General features: G+C 45.5%; 1 protein-coding gene across 8 annotated transcripts in view; it reads right to left on the reverse strand.

The window, feature by feature from the left end:
* Positions 1-20,676, reverse strand: part of COL11A1 (collagen type XI alpha 1 chain) — a 782,075-nt gene that overhangs the window by 113,942 nt on the left and 647,457 nt on the right. For all 8 annotated transcript variants that reach the window (XM_068240020.1, XM_068240025.1, XM_068240017.1 and 5 more), the window contains 2 exons: positions 17,259-17,312; positions 4,749-4,793 (listed from right to left, as the gene is read on the reverse strand). In XM_068240020.1, the coding sequence (XP_068096121.1) occupies positions 4,749-4,793; positions 17,259-17,312 (99 nt within the window). The remainder of the gene's footprint in view (positions 1-4,748; positions 4,794-17,258; positions 17,313-20,676) is intronic.

A 20,676-nucleotide genomic window follows, 5' to 3' on the forward strand; every position in this document is an offset into this window, starting at 1 on the left:
CACAGTCACTCACTAAAAGCTGACATATCACAAACAGTGCTGCTCGGATACCCCTTTTCAAAATCCGGATTGGATCCGGATCCGGATACCCAGATATCTGATCCAGGTCAGATATCCGAGTTCAAAATTTTCCAATCCGAATTGGATATACGACCCTAGTATCCGGGATATCCGGGCAAATTCGGATATCTGGATAGAAAAACCGGAAGTGGCCATTAAATTGCTTTAAAAACGTTTTTTAGGGTATATGAAGCATGTAGCATCATTATTTTGTAAAGGGGAACACTAATTGATGATGTGGGGACTTAAAATCCCTCTTCACAAAAAAAAAATGGCTGTCAATTAACATTAGGCCTAGGTTCCAGACAGTGGTCGTGCAGCCCACATTGTGTCCAAAGTCCAACTGCACAACTGGGACATGACAGTTTTCAGCCAAGACACCTCCAAAAAATGACGCAGCAATTGTGTTTTGAGTTAAATATAGGTGGTATCAGTGGCCTGTGGCACCCTGGCCTGGCGGTGGGAGCTGCACAGGCAGCAGGAGCAGGGCAATGCAGCAGTAGCAGGTGTAATGTGTGCCAGGAGCATGCCGGACGTGGCACGTTGCAATTGGCACTTAGCACGTGTCACGTGTCACTTGGCACGTGTCACATGGCACTTGGCACATGTCACGTGGCACTTAGCATGTGTCACGTGGCACTTGCCATGTGTCACGTGGCACTTGCCATGTTGCACGTGGCATTTGCCACGTGTCACGAGGCCCTTGCCACGTGGCAAGTGCCACGTGACACATGCCAAGTGCCGAGTGACAGTCAGACAGCAGAGGAGAAGACACTAGTGCACACTAACTGTCACACTGCCGCTGCTCGCAGCACTGACTGCAGTACTACAGTACTAACTACACAATAACACAGTAATCCTATCCCCTAATCCATAACTTACCTATACCTAAGGCTAATAGCTGGCCAGCAGGCAGCAGCTGGCCTGGTCTGTGAACAGCACACACACAGACACATAGCAGCTGCCTGCAGCACACACTCTGATTGACACACACATGACATCAAGCTAATTAATGATTTAACAATAGTGCAGTGATAGTGAAGGGGTTAATCACTGAACAGCTTTCGGTTTATCACTGCTAGGCCAGCAGCACTGGAGCACACACTCTGACTGTCATACAATGACATCAATCAAGCTAATTAACGATTTAACAATAGTGTAGTTATAGTAGTGAAGGGGTTAATCACTGAACAGCTTTAGGTTTAAACCTGTGTACAGCCCCCTTGCTAGGCCACCAGCACTGGAGCATGTCTCTCAGTAAGCATTTAGCAAGCTAATACGATATTTCTCATCATGGCAGCCCTCATTATACAGGGGGGCTGGCCAGTGTTACTTTCTGTGATTGGGTTCCAGGGTTTAGGCTGGGAGCCCTCTGATTGGCTCAATGAGGTCAGGTGGGGCTGGCCAGAGTTTCCCTCTGTGATTGGTTGCTAGGGCTTCTGCTGGGAGCCCTCTGATTGGCTCCAGGACGTCAGCTCCTTAGTTACAGTGTTTCGGATCCGTATATGCGCAATATCTGCGGATATCCGGGTTATGCGGCCAAATATTTGCAGATAGCTAACGGGATTTCTAGAGAAATCCGAAATCCGGAATCTGATCCGGATAGCGTAAAAATGGTCGGATATCTGGGTTACCCGGATATCCGGAATCCTGATGAGCAGCACTGATCACAAATACCTTCTGTTTTAAGAAGGAAAATTATAGCAAATCCACAGAGGCGTCAAGCCATTTTCGTTTGGAAGAGCAGATGCTCCATATTGTATTTGCCTGAGGAAGCAGGTGCGCCTGTGAAACGCGTCACAGGTGGAGCCACTGTTACTGCTGTTTTTTCACTTTATCAATAAAGAATCATGTTTTAATTGCATGTGTCCGACTACCTGGGGGTAAGTCCACCACTACCTCCCTTTAATTTCATTTTTAAAGAAAACTGTTTTTACTTTATCTACAGTAGAGCCTCTGTATCAACAATCTCAATTTTTACAGTGAGTGTTGGCTTTTTAGTAAGAGGGCTTTTCGGTCTCTTTTAGTCCTACTTTCTTAGTAGTTTTTGGTCACCCCAAGATGCTTGGGTATTCTCCAGAACAAAGATGGATCAGCACCACTGTGTAAATGTATTAAAGCTCTTTTAAAGTGGGATTGTCACTATAAAAATCCAATTTCAACAGAAACTGGTCTGAGTGTATTAAGTGATAAAGATGCTAATCCGGCATTCAAAATTTTCAAAACTTTTTCTGCTGTTATGGTTTGGAATTATCACATACCTTAGGAGCACTGGCCCTTTAATAGCCATTACTATTCAGTTGCATGCTGGGGGTTCTTTTTATCTATAACATATTCCTCCTCTTCCCTTTATATCCCTGCCTAGCTGCCTAGTTGAAACATGATCATCTGCTTACTTGTGTTTACAAGGAAGGCTGAGGTGACTCAGCGATTGGAGGAAAAAAGAAAAAAAAGTTAAGGAAAGGAATGACATCAGTATTTAGCCTCAAACTGGGGGCAAAAGACATGGTTCCCACCACAAACAGAATTCTCTTAATTAACTATATAATATTCAATAGCAAATATATCGGCGCCAAGGGACAATGGAACCGCTGCCGAGAAGAACAATGTCCAAAAGTTCAGAAGTCAGGCATACATCAAAAGTCAGCGCAGGTTTGAAAAGTCATTGTATGTAGGGAATGATAAATTCTTCACCACAATACATCAAATGCTCAGAGGTAGGTATCCACCAAACATCAAAACAAGAAAAGGCTTACCAGCTCCCAACAACCCACATTATAAGGTTGTAAAATGGCTCAGGTCAAAGATAACGTCCAGGGAACATCAGATGTCGTGAAGATCCAGTGGACATCCGTATGGAGGTAATGTTTCAGGAATTTACATAGGAAAATCTTGTCTATTGATCTACGATTGGCCATTACATGCGCGCTAATCTTCCGGGGTTCCCAGTTTATGGGCCCTGTATGTCAGTTTTTATATCTACTGCCTTTTAAAGACATTTTATCTAAATAAACGGGTTACGCTTAGATATTGCCGTTTTTGTTTTCCTGTGTAAATTCCTGAAAATTTACCTCCATACGAATGTCCACTGGATATTCACGACGTCTGATGTTCCCTGGACGTTATCTGTGACCTGAGCCATTTTACATCCTTATAATGTGGGTTGTTGGGAGCTGGAAAGCCTTTTCCTGTTTTGATGTTTGTCTGATATCTACCTCTGAGCATTTGATGTATTGTGGTGAAGAATTTATCATTCCCTACATACAATGACTTTTTAAACTATATAATATTCACTAAAATCGTGGACAGTACAATACATGTGTTATTTAAGTAGATCAAGTATTTATCTACTTATATATGTGATTTTTCCCCCCTGGCATAGTATGGCTAATCCTCCTGCTTTAATGCATCACATGAAGGCAGCAGTGACAGACCACTGCTATACAGCTCAAAACAGCAGTCAGTCACTGCGCCTTCATGTGATGCCCAAAACAGCGGTCTGTCACGGCTGCCTTCATGTGATGTCCAAAACAGCGGTCTGTCACTGCTGCCTTCAAGTGATGCCCAAAACAGCGGCCTGTCACTGCTGCCTTAATGTGATGCCCAACACAGCATCTCACTGCTCTCTTCATGTAATGCCCAAAACAGCGTCTGTCACTGCTGCCTTCATGTGATGCCCAACACAGCATCTCACTGCTGCCTTCATGTGATGCCTAAAACAGCGTCTGTCATTGCTGCCTTCATGTGATGCCCAAAACAGCGTCTGTCACTGCTGCCTTCATGTGATGCCCAAAACAGCGTCTGTCACTGCTGCCTTCATGTGATGCCCAAAACAGCGTCTGTCACTGCTGCCTTCATGTGATGCCCAAAACAGCGTCTGTCACTGCTGCCTTCATGTGATGCCTAAAACAGCATCTGTCACTGCTGCCTTCATGTGATGCCTAAAACAGCATCTGTCACTGCTGCCTTCATGTGATGCATAAAACAGCATCTGTCACTGCTGCCTTCATGTGATGCCTAAAACAGCGTCTGTCACTGCTGCCTTCATGTGATGCATTAAAAGAGCTTTAACCTCTTGAGGACCATGGTGTTAAACCCCCCTAGTGACCAGGCTAATTTGTGCTTAATTGGCCACTGCAGCTTTAAGGCATCTCTGCACACAAGTGATTCCCCCCCCCCCCCGCCCCTTTTCTCCCTACCAACAGAGCTCTCTGCCCCAGGACTTTACGCCGATCGGCGTTAGCTGGTCCTGGGGCTGCCGCCGTGGCCACGCCTATCGCCGTGACGCGGTCGGCAAGCGGTTAATATATTTACACAGTGGTGCCGACCCATCTTAAAAATGCATATCTTTATTTGTGCCTTTTTCTCCTGAGGGGTATTTCTGTACCTTTACTACAATGTGCAGGCACAGAAAATTAGACACTATTTAACTGTATCTTCTTAATGCACACACATATCCTAAAGAAGCCATCCCTGTAAGTCCATTGAGTAGTTTAGAAGCAATGTCCCTACTACTTAAGTTACTTGGTATTACATTTAATAGTCACCAGTTACAGCAGTTGTTGTACTATCATTATAGCAGTCAACAAATATTAAGCATTTTATGCGTCTGCTGGATTAAAAGCAGCACTTTCAATAAATATAATGTTCTTTGTAAGCTTAGACATTAGCTTATCAACTTAACTTACCACAGCTCCCTTTTCTCCTGGGGGTCCTTCTTTGCCAGGGTGACCCTAAAAATGAAGATAAAACTCTAAACATCAACATTATTTTGACATGGATTCACCTTTTAGAGACTAAAGCAAACATTACAACTAAAGATTTATATTGGATATAACAGCTGAATGATATCCCTGTCTCAAGTATTGAGCAAGCTATGTGCAGTAAGTCAGGCTCAATGCACACTACATTTATATCTCCAAAGGGACTTTTTTATGACAAATCAGAAAACTGAAAAAAAAATTATATCACTCATTTTAAGAATCTGGTTATACTAAAGTAATGTTTTCTTAGATTGTTTGTGATTAATCCATAAAGTAGAGATAGAAGAGAAAGTAATTGGGCTTGATTCACAAAAGGTCAATAAACCGGTCATTAATACTATATCCATCATTTCATGTTTAGCTCATTTTCATTTGATTACTAACTGACACAAAAAAATAAAATGCAACATAAAAAGCAAAATAGCAAATTATTTTTGTAAAATATAGATTAAAATCCAAAATTATGTCTCCGAGCAAATATACATTCCCACAGATCAGTGAGGCATGCATATTTCATAAACTAGCTAGACTTAAAACTACATATAATGAAAATGTCAATATCTTTAGTATTTCCATAAAAGTATAGCCTAATTCAAGTATTTTAGTTATTCGGCTAACATTGGGCATAGACTCGTAATTTTGCATTTTTGTTTTAGATCCACTCTTAACGTTTTTACTTGTATTTAGTTCAAACAATAATACTATACAATATCCAATTACTTTTTTTTTCTTTTACAGCACCCATCACAATTTTGAATCACTGAATCCCCAGGATGAGTAGACTGTAGATGTATTTAGAACTTTGACCTTTATTCAATTCACTTTTCTCTTAAGTTTTCCCCTGGGAGATAATTTTTCATCTTCTGTTTAAAGAAACTTTTCAGCACTTTGCAATTAAAAAAAGTAACAAAAAGTAGGTGAAAAAGTACTGCCAAAATTATTCTAATTATGTTCTTACTTGCTGGTGGCTTAAAACGTATTTTATTGATAAGATGTGATCATTTCACCTAGGAGATGACTAAGTTAATTGCATATGGGCCTTTGTTTCTACAAACAAATATGTGTAAGCTATGTTTGTATTGTTGGCACAATACACTTATTTTAGATAAAAAAGAATATACGCATTATTAATGTATTAACAATTATTTATTAACAATTTGTAACAGTGATGAGTAGAATTTTCATTTTGATCCACAATGATTTTTGCAGGTGAAAAACTTATTAATATAATGCATGTATAATGATGCCTGTTAAGCCCTGTACACACTGCCCGATGGGTCCTGCGACATTCCCTTGATGATGGTCGTCAATGCTTCTTCCTTCCGGTGGGTATTAATGACGTCACATGACGCTACACGTGAGGAGCGAACGAGACTTCAAGCTATCGCGATTCTTTGTGCAAGAGTCGTCAGACATCTAAGTGATCTGATCCACCGTGATGGTCGTTATTGCTGTGTAATGCTAAGCAATGTTCGCGTGGTCATGTGATTGTACCCACATCGCAATATTGTGAAAACTACAGCTCCGCACTCAAAAAATCGGGGGTACGTAGCTTAAGGATACACTATCTTCAGTGTACTTCTGAGTTTGTAAAGCTCGAGGCAGGTTACCTTGGTGTGTGCTCTTTCCCACGCTGTGCCTGACTTGGGCATCACCATAGATATAAGGTTAATATATTTATGGCCACGCATTGGTGTAATTCGGGTGCTGGCAATAGCCGGACCCTGAATTACTTCTCCCTCTGAGTAGCTACGACTCGGAAGGGGATACTAATTAACATCCGGTATTTCAGCGGGCAGCAGAATGAGCTGTCATTTGGCTCACCCTGTGCCAAAGTGACCCAACGGCACAATGCCATACACACGTAAAGTTGACTATACTGGATATTCAAGTGTTTGTTGATGTCTACCATTTGTTTACCAGTGTTTGTCTAGCAGAGGATTAGGAGGTAAGAAAAAAACAAAATATTGTAAAAGATTCTAATGACTAACTAAAACTTTATAATGAAATATTTCATAGGTCCTTTTACTGCATCTTGATACCTATAATTGTTTTTTAAGTCTGTCAAAGGAAGAGAAAGGGAGTAGAAGAAAAGCTTTTGTGGTAGGGAGCATAGAGATAAGGTTTTCTAACGTGTCAAATGTAATTGCTATCCCAAGGATAAAACAGCCACTGCCAATATGATGAGACTTTTGTCTCATATTTCATATCATATATGGGCAGCATGGTGGCATAGTGGTAGGCGCTCTCGCCTTGCAGCGCTGGGTCCCTGGTTCGAATCCCAGCCAGTTCAACATCTGCAAGGAGCTTGTATGTTCTCCCTATGTCTCTGTGGGGTTCCTCCGGGCACTCTGGTTTCTACCCACATCCCAAAAACATGCAGATCAGTTAATTGGCTTCCCCCTAAATTGTACCTAGACTATGATACATACACTACACGATACATAGATAGACATATGACTGTGGTAGGGACAAGATTGTGAGCCCCTCTAAGGGACAGTAGTGACAAGACAATATACTCTGTACAGTGCTGCATAATATGTCTGTGCTATATAGATACTTACGTAAATAAATAAATATTAATAGGTGTGTTTACTTTTGTATGCACACTGAGAGCTCCTTTTTTCACTAAAGAAAAATTAAGATGCGAAAAAGAGAAAACTGATATATGGATAGTAAAGCAGTAAATAAGTAATCCATGGTGCTAGTGATGCTCAAATACCCCTTTTTAAAATTCGAGTTTGGTCGAATTCGAATAGTAAATTATTCAAGGTCAGTCGAATATTCGAGTCGAATAATTTTTACTATTCGATTCGACCTCGGACTTCGAGCTCACTATTCGAGTCGGTATTCGAGCTCACTATTCGAGCTGACTATTCGAATTGGCCTTAAATAGCTTCCAACACTTGTTTTGAGGGTGAATGATGCAAGAAACATCTTTTTTTCCAAGTAACAACAGCAAGTGATTATGTGGGGATGTTCCTTTAAAAAAAAATGTGGAAAGAGAAGTTGTGTCCTTAATTTTGTTCAGTAGTGTTACTGTATATACTTGTTCTTCTTCTTCTTTATCTTTCTTCTTCTTCTAGATCTTCTTCTTCTATATCTTCTTCTTCTTCTTCTTCTATATTGTCTTCTTCTTCTTCTTCTTCTTCTTCTTCTTCTTCATCATCTTCTTCTTCTTCTTCTTCATCATCTTCTTCTTCTTCTTCATCTTCTTCATCTTCTTCTTCTTCTTCATCTTCATCTTCTTCTTCTTCTTCATCTTCTTCATCTTCTTCTTCTTCTTCATCTTCATCTTCTTCTTCTTCTTCTTCATCTTCATCTTCTTCATCTTCTTCTTCTTCATCTTCTTCTTCTTCTTCTTCATCTTCTTCTTCTTCTTCTTCTTCTTCATCTTCTTCATCATCTTCTTCATCTTCTTCTTCTTCATCTTCTTCTTCTTCATCTTCTTCATCTTCTTCATCTTCTTCTTCTTTTTCATCTTCTTCTTCATCATCTTCTTCTTCATCTTCTTCTTCATCTTCATCTTCTCCTTCTCCTTCTTTTTCAATATCGTCTTCTTCTTCTTCACGTATTTCTCTTTTCAATTTTTTTTTTAAAGAAATGCAGCTATTTTTGAGCGTAACAAATAGCTGGTGGGCGCACGCATGTTGGAAGCGCCATTGTATGTGCTCCCTGGCAGTGGAAACACAAAGACAGCAGGAGGTAAATTCAGCAGCAGGAGGAGGAGGATGAGTGTGTGGCAGCAGGCAGTCAATGAGGCAGGCAGCTCGCCGTGACATAATAGCCCTGGTACCTAGCGGTGATACCAGGGCTGTAAATAAACACAACAGGAGGTCCCAGACAGCGGTCGTGCAGCCCACATTGTGTCCAATACACAACTGGGACAACACAGTTTTCAACCCGGGCACCTCAGAAAAATTAAACCTTTTTTTTTTTTTTTAATGGTTTGTTTGGTTTTGGTTTTGCAACCAATATAGCTATTGTTTGACGTAATAGCTGGTGGCAGAGTGGCAGCAGAAGGTAATTCTGTGTACCCTGGCAGTGGGAAACACAGACAGACAGCAACAGCAGCAGGAGGAATGGAGGAGTAATGTGAGCAGCTATTGTTTGACGTAATAGCTGGTGGCAGAGTGGCAGCAGAAGGTAAATCATCTGTGTAGTGTACCCTGGCAGTGGGAAACACAGACAGACAGCAGCAGCAGCAGCAGCAGGAGGAGGTATGGAGGAGCAGTGTGAGTGTGGCAGCAGGTAGGCAGCGTGACATAATAGCCCTGGTACCTAGCGGTGATACCAGGGCTGTAAATAAACACAACAGGAGGTCCCAGACAGCGGTCGTGCAGCCCACATTGTGTCCAATACACAACTGGGACAACACAGTTTTCAACCCGGGCACCTCAGAAAAATTAAACCTTTTTTTTTTTTTAATGGTTTGTTTGGTTTTGGTTTTGCAACCAATATAGCTATTGTTTGACGTAATAGCTGGTGGCAGAGTGGCAGCAGAAGGTAATTCTGTGTACCCTGGCAGTGGGAAACACAGACAGACAGCAACAGCAGCAGGAGGAATGGAGGAGTAATGTGAGCAGCTATTGTTTGACGTAATAGCTGGTGGCAGAGTGGCAGCAGAAGGTAAATCATCTGTGTAGTGTACCCTGGCAGTGGGAAACACAGACAGACAGCAGCAGCAGCAGCAGCAGGAGGAGGTATGGAGGAGCAGTGTGAGTGTGGCAGCAGGTAGGCAGCGTGACATAATAGCCCTGGTACCTAGCGGTGATACCAGGGCTGTAAATAAACACAACAGGAGGTCCCAGACAGCGGTCGTGCAGCCCACATTGTGTCCAATACACAACTGGGACAACACAGTTTTCAACCCGGGCACCTCAGAAAAATTAAACCTTTTTTTTTTTTATGGTTTTTTGGTTTTTGGTTTTACAACCAATATAGCTATTGTTTGACGTAATAGCTGGTGGCAGAGTGGCAGCAGAAGAAGGTAATTCTGTGTACCCTGGCAGTGGGAAACACAGACAGACAGCAGCAGCAGGAGGAGGAATGGAGGAGTAGGCGAGCAGCTATTGTTTGACGTAATAGCTGGTGGCAGAGTGGCAGCAGAAGGTAAATCATCTGTGTACCCTGGCAGTGGGAAACACAGACAGACAGCAGCAGCAGCAGCAGGAGGAGGTATGGAGGAGCAGTGTGAGTGTGGCAGCAGGTAGGCAGCGTGACATAATAGCCCTGGTACCTAGCGGTGATACCAGGGCTGTAAATAAACACAACAGGAGGTCCCAGACAGCGGTCGTGCAGCCCACATTGTGTCCAATACACAACTGGGACAACACAGTTTTCAACCCGGGCACCTCAGAAAAATTAAACCTTTTTTTTTTTTTTATGGTTTTTTGGTTTTTGGTTTTACAACCAATATAGCTATTGTTTGACGTAATAGCTAGTGGCAGCAGAAGAAGGTAATTCTGTGTACCCTGGCAGTGGGAAACACAGACAGACAGCAGCAGCAGGAGGAGGAATGGAGGAGTAGGCGAGCAGCTATTGTTTGACGTAATAGCTGGTGGCAGAGTGGCAGCAGAAGGTAAATCATCTGTGTACCCTGGCAGTGGGAAACACAGACAGACAGCAGCAGCAGGAGGAGGAATGGAGGAGTAGGCGAGCAGCTATTGTTTGACGTAATAGCTGGTGGCAGAGTGGCAGCAGAAGGTAAATCATCTGTGTACCCTGGCAGTGGGAAACACAGACAGACAGCAGCAGCAGCAGCAGGAGGAGGTATGGAGGAGCAGTGTGAGTGTGGCAGCAGGTAGGCAGCGTGACATAATAGCCCTGGTACCTAGCGGTGATACCAGGGCTGTAAATAAACACAACAGGAGGTCCCAGACAGCGGTCGTGCAGCCCACATTGTGTCCAATACACAACTGGAACAACACAGTTTTCAACCCGGGCACCTCAGAAAAATTAAACCTTTTTTTTTTTTTTTAATGGTTTGTTTGGTTTTGGTTTTGCAACCAATATAGCTATTGTTTGACGTAATAGCTGGTGGCAGAGTGGCAGCAGAAGAAGGTAATTCTGTGTACCCTGGCAGTGGGAAACACAGACAGACAGCAGAAGGGCAGTACACAGCAGCCCACTGTAGGTGTAAAATGTGTGGCTGCAGGCGACGTAATAGTCAAAGTGAACCAGGCTGGCTTAGTGAGCAGGAGCCAGGAGGTGGTAAAGGGTGGTAAGGCACATTAACGATGGTTCCGGCAGCCAGTTCATGTCCCCCTCTCGCCGACAACAGGGGCCAGGAACTCGCCTTCCACCCACGCCTGGTTCATCTTGAGAAACGTCAGTCTGTCCACAGACTTGTGAGACAGACGTGAGCGTTTCTCGGTGACCACGCCACCAGCTGCACTGAAGCAGCGCTCGGACAGCACGCTGGAAGGGGGGCAGGACAGCACTTCCAGGGCGTACTGCGCCAGCTCGCTCCAGATCTCCATGCGCTTGACCCAATACTCCATGGGATCAACAGGGGCATCGCTGTCAAGCCCGCTGTATGACCCCATGTAGTCAGCCACCATGCGGGTCAGGCGCTGGCTGTGACCGGAGGAGGATGCTGCTGCATGCATCTCCTCTCTAGTCACTGCTGCCGGAGCCTCTACAGTCCTGTAGAGCTCGTGGCTGAGAGACAGCAGGTCTGTGGGGCGCTTGCTGCTGCTGGATGCAGGCACCTGCTGCTGCCTCTGTGCTGGCTGCTGGACAGTGGGGGTGGAAGGCTGGGGGAAGGCTTCCTCCAAGCGCTCAACAAGGGCCTGCTGCAAGCTCCTTATTTGTTGCGCTGGGTCTCCTCCTGCAGGCGGCAGGAACTGGCTCAACTTTCCCTTGAGGCGTGGGTCCAACATCATGCTGATCCAGATGTCCTCCCTCTGCTTCATCTGGATCACCCTGGGGTCCCTGCGCAGGCACGTCAGCATGTGCGCTGCCATTGGGAAGAGGCGGGCCACGTCTGCTGGCACATCGACGTCAGTGCTGTCCTCATCCTCCTCCTCTGCCGCCTCATCCTCTCTCCACCCCCGCACCAACTCAGCTGCGCTGTGCTGATCCCCCTCATCAGCAGCCAGGTCAGGGACCTCCACCAAGTCCTCCTCCTCCTCCCCCTCAGAGGTGGACTGCGCAGCTGGTTGCCGCTCCTGCTGGTCCAAGGCTGCCGCTCCCTGTTCCAGCAAAGCATTGAGGGCCCTGTTCAGCAGAGAAACCAGGGGCACCCACTCGCAGACCATAGCATGGTCCCTGCTCACCATGTTTGTGGCCTGCAGGAAGGGAGCCAGCACTAAGCACACCTGCTGCATGTGCCTCCAGTCATCATCGGGGACGATGGACGGGATGTTGCTGGTCTTGTCCCTTCTCTGAGCTGCGGAAACAGTAGCCAGGGCAAGGTACTGTTTGACAGCGTGCCTCTGTTCAACCAGACGCTCCAACATCGCCAGGGTGGAGTTCCAGCGAGTCGGAACGTCAAGGATCAGCCGATGGCGTGGCAGATCCAGCTCCTTTTGCACGTCTTCCAGGCTCGCACAGGCTGCAGCCGAGCGCCGGAAGTGACGCACAACATTCCTTGCCGTTTCCAGCAGTTCGCCCATCCCCTGGTAGGTGCGCAGGAACTTCTGCACCACCAGGTTCAGCACGTGGGCAAGACAGGGGATGTGGGTCAGGTTTCCCCTGTCTATTGCGGCAACCAGATTGGCCCCATTGTCGGCCACCACCTCTCCGACTCTGAGGCCTCTGGGGGTCAGCCAAATCCTCTCCTGCTCCTGGAGTTTGGCCAACACATGGGTTGCCGTCAGCTTGGTCTTCCCAAGGCTGACCAAGTGCAGCAGCGCTTGGCAGTGGCGGGCCTTCACGCTGCTGCTGAGGCGGGGGGTTTGGCCAGGTGTGCCGGAGGATGGCAGAGGATCGGAGGAACCTGCTGCAGTTCCCCTGACCCTGCGGGGTGGCACCACCCACTGTGTTGCTGCTGCTGCTGTGCCCGCTGCTGCTCTCCCATCCTCACCCCCTTCCACCAAGCTGACCCAGTGGACAGTGAAGGACAGGTAGCGGCCTGTCCCGAAGCGGCTGCTCCAGGAGTCCATGGTGACGTGGACCCTTTCACCAACCGCGTGCTCCAGCCCTCGCTCCACATTGGCCATCACAAAGCGGTGCAGTGCAGGAATGGCCTTGCGGGCAAAGAAGTGTCTGCTGGGGAGCTGCCAGTCTGGGGCTGCGCAAGCAAGCAGCGCACGAATGTCGCTCCCCTCCTGCACGAGCGTGTACGGCAGGAGTTGGGAGCACATGGCCCGTGCCAGCAAGCCGTTCAGCTGCCGCACGCGACGGCTGCTGGGAGGCAGAGCCCTAACCACCCCCTGGAAGGACTCGCTCAAAAGGCTCTGGCGTGGCCTTTTGCTGACACGGGAATCAGCAGACACAGCAGAGGAGGCCACTGAGGACTGGCTGCCAGAACAGGCCTCAGTGTCGGCGGCAGGAGTTGCAGAGGGGGGAGGAGCAGTGCGTTTCCGCACTCCTGCTGGTGCTGCTGGAGGAGCAGGAGGGCGGGTGGCTGCTGTTGCTGCTGCTGCTGCTGAAGGCTGTGCAGTGATGGGTGTGGTGCCACTGCCAGCAGCAGATGCCTTCAGCCTCTGGAACTCCTCATGCTGGTGGAAATGTTTAGCCGCAAGGTGGTTGATGAGCGAGCTGGTGCTGAACTTTAAGGGGTCTGCACCTCTGCTCAACTTCCGCTGACAGTGGTTGCAAGTGGCGTACTTGCTGTACACAGTGGGCATGGTGAAAAACCGCCAGATTGGTGACAGAAACTTCCCCCTACGGCATGGAAGCGCTGCTGCCCTTCTCCCTGTGGTGGTTGGGGGGGGGGGCTTGGGTGCGGCTGGTGGTGGTACTGGCTGATGCTGCTGCTGCTGCTGCTGAGCCTGAGACACCAGCAGGCTGTGGGACGCTGCCAATGCTTGCAATGATGCGCCTCCTTGCAAGGCCCACAAGCGCATCCTCCTCCTCCTCCTCAGAGCTGCTGAGGACGACATCCCCTGGAGGTGGTGGCACCCAGTCTCTGTCTGTCACCGGGTCATCATCATCATGCCCCTCCTGAAACATGTCCTGCTGGGATGATGACCCCCCAAACTCCTCTCCTGATGCATGGATGGGACGCTTGACTGTCGCCACAGTCTTGCTGTCCAATCCCTCCTCCCCCAAAGTGCCCATCAGCATCTCCTCCTCAAAATCGCCAACAACAGCAGACAATACCCTGATGGTGCCTGGGGTAAAAAGACTGCTGAGTGACAGGTCGGCGACTGATGGTGAACTGGCCTCCTCCCCAGGCCCTGCTGGGCGGCTGCTGCGAACAGGGGTGGTGGTGGTGGTGGTGGTGGTGGTGGTGAGGGTGGAGGCCTCGGATGCAGAGCTGATGGCGGGCTGCTCATCCTCCGTCATGAGTTGCACCACAGTGTCTGCATCCTTTTCCTCAATGGGACGTTTCCGACCCGGCTGGAGGAAAATGGGAGCAGGTGCTACACGCTGCTGCTGCTGTGTCTCTGCAGCGTGAGTTGCAGATGCTCCTGCTGGGCGGCGCCCAAGGCGTCCACGGCCAGTGGCTATGGGAGGAATGTTAGCCACTGACGCTGCTGCTGCTGCTGCGGAACTGTGCATGGTGGCGCGCCCGCGGCCGCGGCTTGCCACAATGCTGCTCCCTCTCCTCCTGATTCCCTTGCTGCCCTTCCCCTTGCCCAAACCGCGCTGGCTGCCACTTCCAGACATCTTCAATGTTTTGGGCGTATAGACAAAAGTTTTTTAAAAGGGCGGGTGAAAAGTGGGGTACTTTAATGGAGTGGGTTGGTTGGTGAGGTGACTGAGTGAGTGTCCCCTAGTACAGTAAGTAAGTAGTAACAGTCAGGAAGTACAACTAGCAGTTACAATAATCAGTAGTAATCACAAGTAAATTTAGTGTGTGTACACTCAGACAGTGAGTGCACGCACGCAGGAGCTAGTAGCCTATGAACACAGTGACTGAGTGTCCTAGACTCCTAGTACAGTAAGAGTAAGTAGTAACAGTAAGTAGAACTAACTAATTACAATAATCAATCAGCGATCAGAAGGAAATGGAGTGTGGGTGTGTGTACACTCAGACAGTGAGTGCACGCACGCAGGAGCTAGTAGCCTATGAACACAGTGACTGAGTGTCCTAGACTCCTAGTACAGTAAGAGTAAGTAGTAACAGTAAGTAGAACTAACTAATTACAATAATCAATCAGCGATCAGAAGGAAATGGAGTGTGGGTGTGTGTACACTCAGACAGTGAGTGCACGCACGCAGGAGCTAGTAGCCTATGAACACAGTGACTGAGTGTCCTAGACTCCTAGTACAGTAAGAGTAAGTAGTAACAGTAAGTAGAACTAACTAATTACAATAATCAATCAGTGATCAGAAGGAAATGGAGTGTGGGTGTGTGTACACTCAGACAGTGAGTGCACGCACGCAGGAGCTAGTAGCCTATGAACACAGTGACTGAGTGTCCTAGACTCCTAGTACAGTAAGAGTAAGTAGTAACAGTAAGTAGAACTAACTAATTACAATAATCAATCAGCGATCAGAAGGAAATGGAGTGTGGGTGTGTGTACACTCAGACAGTGAGTGCACGCACGCAGGAGCTAGTAGCCTATGAACACAGTGACTGAGTGTCCTAGACTCCTAGTACAGTAAGAGTAAGTAGTAACAGTAAGTAGAACTAACTAATTACAATAATCAATCAGCGATCAGAAGGAAATGGAGTGTGGGTGTGTGTACACTCAGACAGTGAGTGCACGCACGCAGGAGCTAGTAGCCTATGAACACAGTGACTGAGTGTCCTAGACTCCTAGTACAGTAAGAGTAAGTAGTAACAGTAAGTAGAACTAACTAATTACAATAATCAATCAGCGATCAGAAGGAAATGGAGTGTGGGTGTGTGTACACTCAGACAGTGAGTGCACGCACGCAGGAGCTAGTAGCCTATGAACACAGTGACTGAGTGTCCTAGACTCCTAGTACAGTAAGAGTAAGTAGTAACAGTAAGTAGAACTAACTAATTACAATAATCAATCAGCGATCAGAAGGAAATGGAGTGTGGGTGTGTGTACACTCAGACAGTGAGTGCACGCACGCAGGAGCTAGTAGCCTATGAACACAGTGACTGAGTGTCCTAGACTCCTAGTACAGTAAGAGTAAGTAGTAACAGTAAGTAGAACTAACTAATTACAATAATCAATCAGCGATCAGAAGGAAATAGAGTGTGTGTTGTGTGTGTACACTCAGACAGTGAGTGCAGTGCGCACACGCAGGAGCTAGTAGCCTATATGAACAGTGACAGTGAGTGTCCCTACGGGTACAGTAAGAGTAAGTAGTAAGTAAGTACAACTAACTAACAATAATCTATCAGTAATCAGAAGGAAATAGAGTGTGTGTACACACAGACAGTGAGTGAGTGCACACACGCAGGAGCTAGCTAGTAGCCTATAAACAGTGACAGTCAGTGAGTGTCCTACTCCTAGTACAGTATAACTACAATACTATTAGTAAAGGACAGCAGAAATACTGGTATAGATGAGAGAAATAAACAGAGGACAGCTGCCCACAGAGGCAAGGCCCCCCTGAGGCCTAAACCTGTAAGCTTGCAGCAGCTGCCTGTCTCTAATGTAACACACAAGCTACTAACTAAAATACAATGTCTATCTAACTAACAACAATATAGGTGTGTATAGGAGGTGTATGTGAGCAAAAACGCTAGGTAAATGACCACAATAGAGCTCTTGCTAAGCCAAAGCACAAAGGAGCAACTCTCTCTCTGTACAAGTCTCAGGCAAGCACGGAGAAACGGAACATGGCGGCCGCTATTTATAGGGTAGGGGCTGGCCAGGGTCCCCCTCTGTGATTGGCTGCCGTCAGAGGGCCTGGGAGCCCTCTGATTGGCTCTAAGGACATCAATCTGGGCTATGACGCTATTCGAGCTCGGTACCGAGCTCGAATAGCGTCGGGTTGCTCGAATAGCTCGAATAGTGAATGGGCTATTCGAGTGTACTCGGATAGCCCATTCGAATAGCTCCAGCTATTCGGAGCTCGAATACCGAGCTCGAATAGCTGAAAAAGAGCTCGAATATTCGAGCTACTCGAATATTCGAGCTCTGCTGAGCACCACTGCATGGTGCTGAAGAAAGCTCTGCAATAGAGATCACTGGAAAAGCATATATTCGGACAATTACCTTCACACATCAGATATGTTTGAGTTTACACGGGTTATGCAAGCTTTATTTTGACAGTTGAATCACACGTTAAACTGAGTTTTATACAGGACCATAGATTTCTCACTTGAAAAAAAGATTTTTAATTCTTGAAAGGAACTCATGCTAGTTTGTTTTTCTTATTGTTGTTTTTACTTACTGGTGGTCCATCAGATCCAGGTAATCCAGGCAGGCCAGGTTTTCCATGAGGACCCTATAGATAAATGCAAACAAATACATTTGCATTACAAATTGACTTAAAAAATGATATAATTAAAAAGAATTTACATAGAGAAATGCATCAATGGCTCCTTGAGAACACATAAGCAGCTTACATCATTTATGGCACTTATTTGGTGCACAGCCATAACTAAGCCTTTTATCTTTCTTAGAACAAAGCTAGTTTTTATTTGTGTTTTCTTAATAAACATACGATCCTTTGGTAAGCACTGTTATGTAAGGTGACAGTGGTCATTCGGTAGAAGGCTCAGCACAGTGAAGTAGTTTAATATTAATAATAATATTACTAATCATTTCTTGGTCACATATTTGAGCAAATGAGAAATCACCAGTACAAGTTAATGACTTGTTCTACAGCAAGCAACATTTAATATTAGGACCAACAACCATTTTTAGGGCAAGGTTTTGAGGCCATACCTAAGAGGAAAGATTGGTGAAGACCCTTCTGAAAAATATAGTTGTTTATTACATGTGACAGAGTAGTACAAAAGTATGCAACTTCTGGCCATAAAGAGACCCCAAAATAAATTGCCTTAAAGTGCCCATAAGTAAATCTAAGAAACATTGACCAAGCATAAGATGATAGTAATCAACTAGCTAAAAATCAATAACCAGCAGAATAATCTATAAGTTGATTTAAAGGGACTCAGAGCTCATGGACCTAAAAAGATTTATACATACCTGCGCCTTCTTCCAGCCCCATAAGCTCCGATCGCTCCCACGCCTCCGTCCTATGTCTTCTGCAGCGCCGTTACTGGGTCCACGCAATTCCGTCGGTCGCAGCCAGTCTACGCAGGAGATGTGCTCTCTTTGTGCATCTCTCCAGTAGCTGCTGGTGAGATAAGTAGAGGGCGCACTTCTCTTAGGCCAGACAGGCTCCAACTAATGGAAGTGCGGGGAAGCGGTACCGACGCTGCAGAAGACAGAGGGCTGGGAGCATCTGGAGCTTATGGGGCTGGAAGAAACCGCAGGTATATATAAATCTTTTTAAGTCCCTGAGCTCTGGTACACTTGAAAGAAAACCCGATGTGGGTTCTTAGAATCCTATTAGCACACAGAGGCTGGGTCTGCATATAATACCCAGCCTCTGTTGCTATACTGTCTCCCCCAGTCTCCCCCCTGTGCTCTGCTATGCCCCCCCAAACTAAACCGCCATGCTAGCGACACTCAGCGTGTCACCAGCAGGCTGTTTACATGTGCAGTGTCACTCTCCCCACTCCCCCGCCTCCTGTATTGCGTCGCTCCCCGCCCACATCACCTCCCTCCCCGCTGATTGGAGGAAAGGGATGCGGGTGGGGAGCGGCACAATACAGGAGGCGGGGGAGCGGCGAGAGTGACACTGCACATGTAAACAGCCTGCTGGTGACATGCTGTGTGTCGCTAGCACGGCGGTTTTGTTTGGGGGGCATAACAGAGCGCAGGGAAGAGACTGGGGGAGACAGTATAGCAACAGAGGCTGGGTATTATATGCAGACCCAGCCTCTGTGTGCTAATAGGATTCTAAGAACCCACCTCGGGTTCTCTTTAAGTGTCAGGAGGAAATTTCCCTGTATAACTCCCTTTGTTTTGACCTTTCAAGTCTCCTTATTGGTTCTTTAATTTGTTGAATGGCTTTGCTGACCAATAGGGAAACTTACCTTAGTTCACTTATTTCCAACTGCTCCAATCACTGGAACTACTGAAAATGCATGGTCATTTCCCATCAATTCTTGTTCTCAGTGACCCTATCAGTAATTACCAGAACAGGAAGTTATGACTCTTCTCATCAGAGAATAGACTGCAATAAATGGACACTATTAACCTACAAAAGTGTCTTGATTGTGACCATTGTCCTCTTTGTAGAGATTTTGTTTTCTCTACTTCATGTTCTCAGTGACTCTTATCACTGGGTCAGGAAGTGAAAAAAAAATATCTCTGTTGCAAGGATATTGAACTCCAGTCCTCCAAGGCCGTGGTTGTCATACATTTTTGGCACAGCTAAAATTAATTGGTGGGACTGAGGTTTGGTTCATCAAGTAGAACACATTTCTCCATTTCTCAGTCCATCCTAAACACTGGCATGGATATGGCCCTCAAGGACTGAAGTTCAACACCTCAAACTCAGAGAACAATGAAATCCTGACAATAAATTTCTCTGAAAAACTAAAATAAATAAACCAAAACTACTTGATCCTGTTAAGAGGAAAAGTAATCAAGAACCTGCAGCAATTAAAGTGTAACGTGTTCTATAATGAATGTTTTACCGATTACTCTAACAATTATATGAAATTATGCATGTATTCCGTGCGAAACTACTTTTTCATCAGGAACATGATTTGAAAGACGTAAACTTGTTACATTTTATTTATTTCAGGGCCAAGCTACAGAATAGATTTAGGATTTAAGACTCTGCAGTCAAAATCTCCTACAGCAAATAAAATCTTTAATACGTCTGGAGATGATTAGACAATTGCTGCAAAATTTATTTCTTGAAATCATTTCTAAGCAAAAACAACAAAATGCAGTCTTTGCCAAGATTTAGGCCTATTTTACTTCTGGTTTTAAATATTAAGAAATATAAAATATCTTGTTTTGTTCTTAAACAACCTAAATGAATAAAATGTTGTTACAGGTCAGAAGGCCATGCTCAATACCTCTCATGCACTTACTATTTCTAAATTGATTACCTAACATTCTTTGGAAGCCTTTTTTTTTCTTTACACAGCGAAAATGCATTTGCCAGACTAACAATGGACTTAATAACCATCACCTTGGAGACACGTAGCCTTCTAAGTAGTATCTCTTGTCTGTGCTCCAACCCATAGACCAAGTAAAAGCTAATGGAGTACCTGAACCATTTTTGATAAACAAGTATGTGATGTAATTGCCATTATCTTTCAGACACAGGACTTTCTAAGTAGAATCTGTATTATATACTCAAGTACACAGCATGGGTTACAGCTAATGGAGTACCCAAATCTCCTTCCACAATTACAAATGGCACCCCATTCAGCCCCCTATAATCTACATTCTTGGGACATTTTTTACTTATATTATGCCACTGTTTTATAGCTTTATTGATGAGAAGCTCCCGATGTGAATCCCAATGTACAGACTAACCAGCCCATCCCAATGTAGAGAGGCTCCATTGTAAGTGCCTTTGAAGGAAAACATATTTTGTGTTTTTACCCTAATAGCATTTAAATGTTTTCTAGACAACCCCTCCTTTAAGGCCCTAAAATATGTCTATTCTTTTGTTCCAAAAAGTAGCTACATTTCCTAAATTAAATTGTTATCCAGGTAGTATGTATTCCATTGTAAAGACATAAAAACAATATTTTGCAGCCAAAATATTCTTA

This window comes from Hyperolius riggenbachi, chromosome 6 (genome assembly GCF_040937935.1).
Source record: "Hyperolius riggenbachi isolate aHypRig1 chromosome 6, aHypRig1.pri, whole genome shotgun sequence".
Classification (NCBI taxonomy): Eukaryota; Metazoa; Chordata; class Amphibia; order Anura; family Hyperoliidae; genus Hyperolius; species Hyperolius riggenbachi.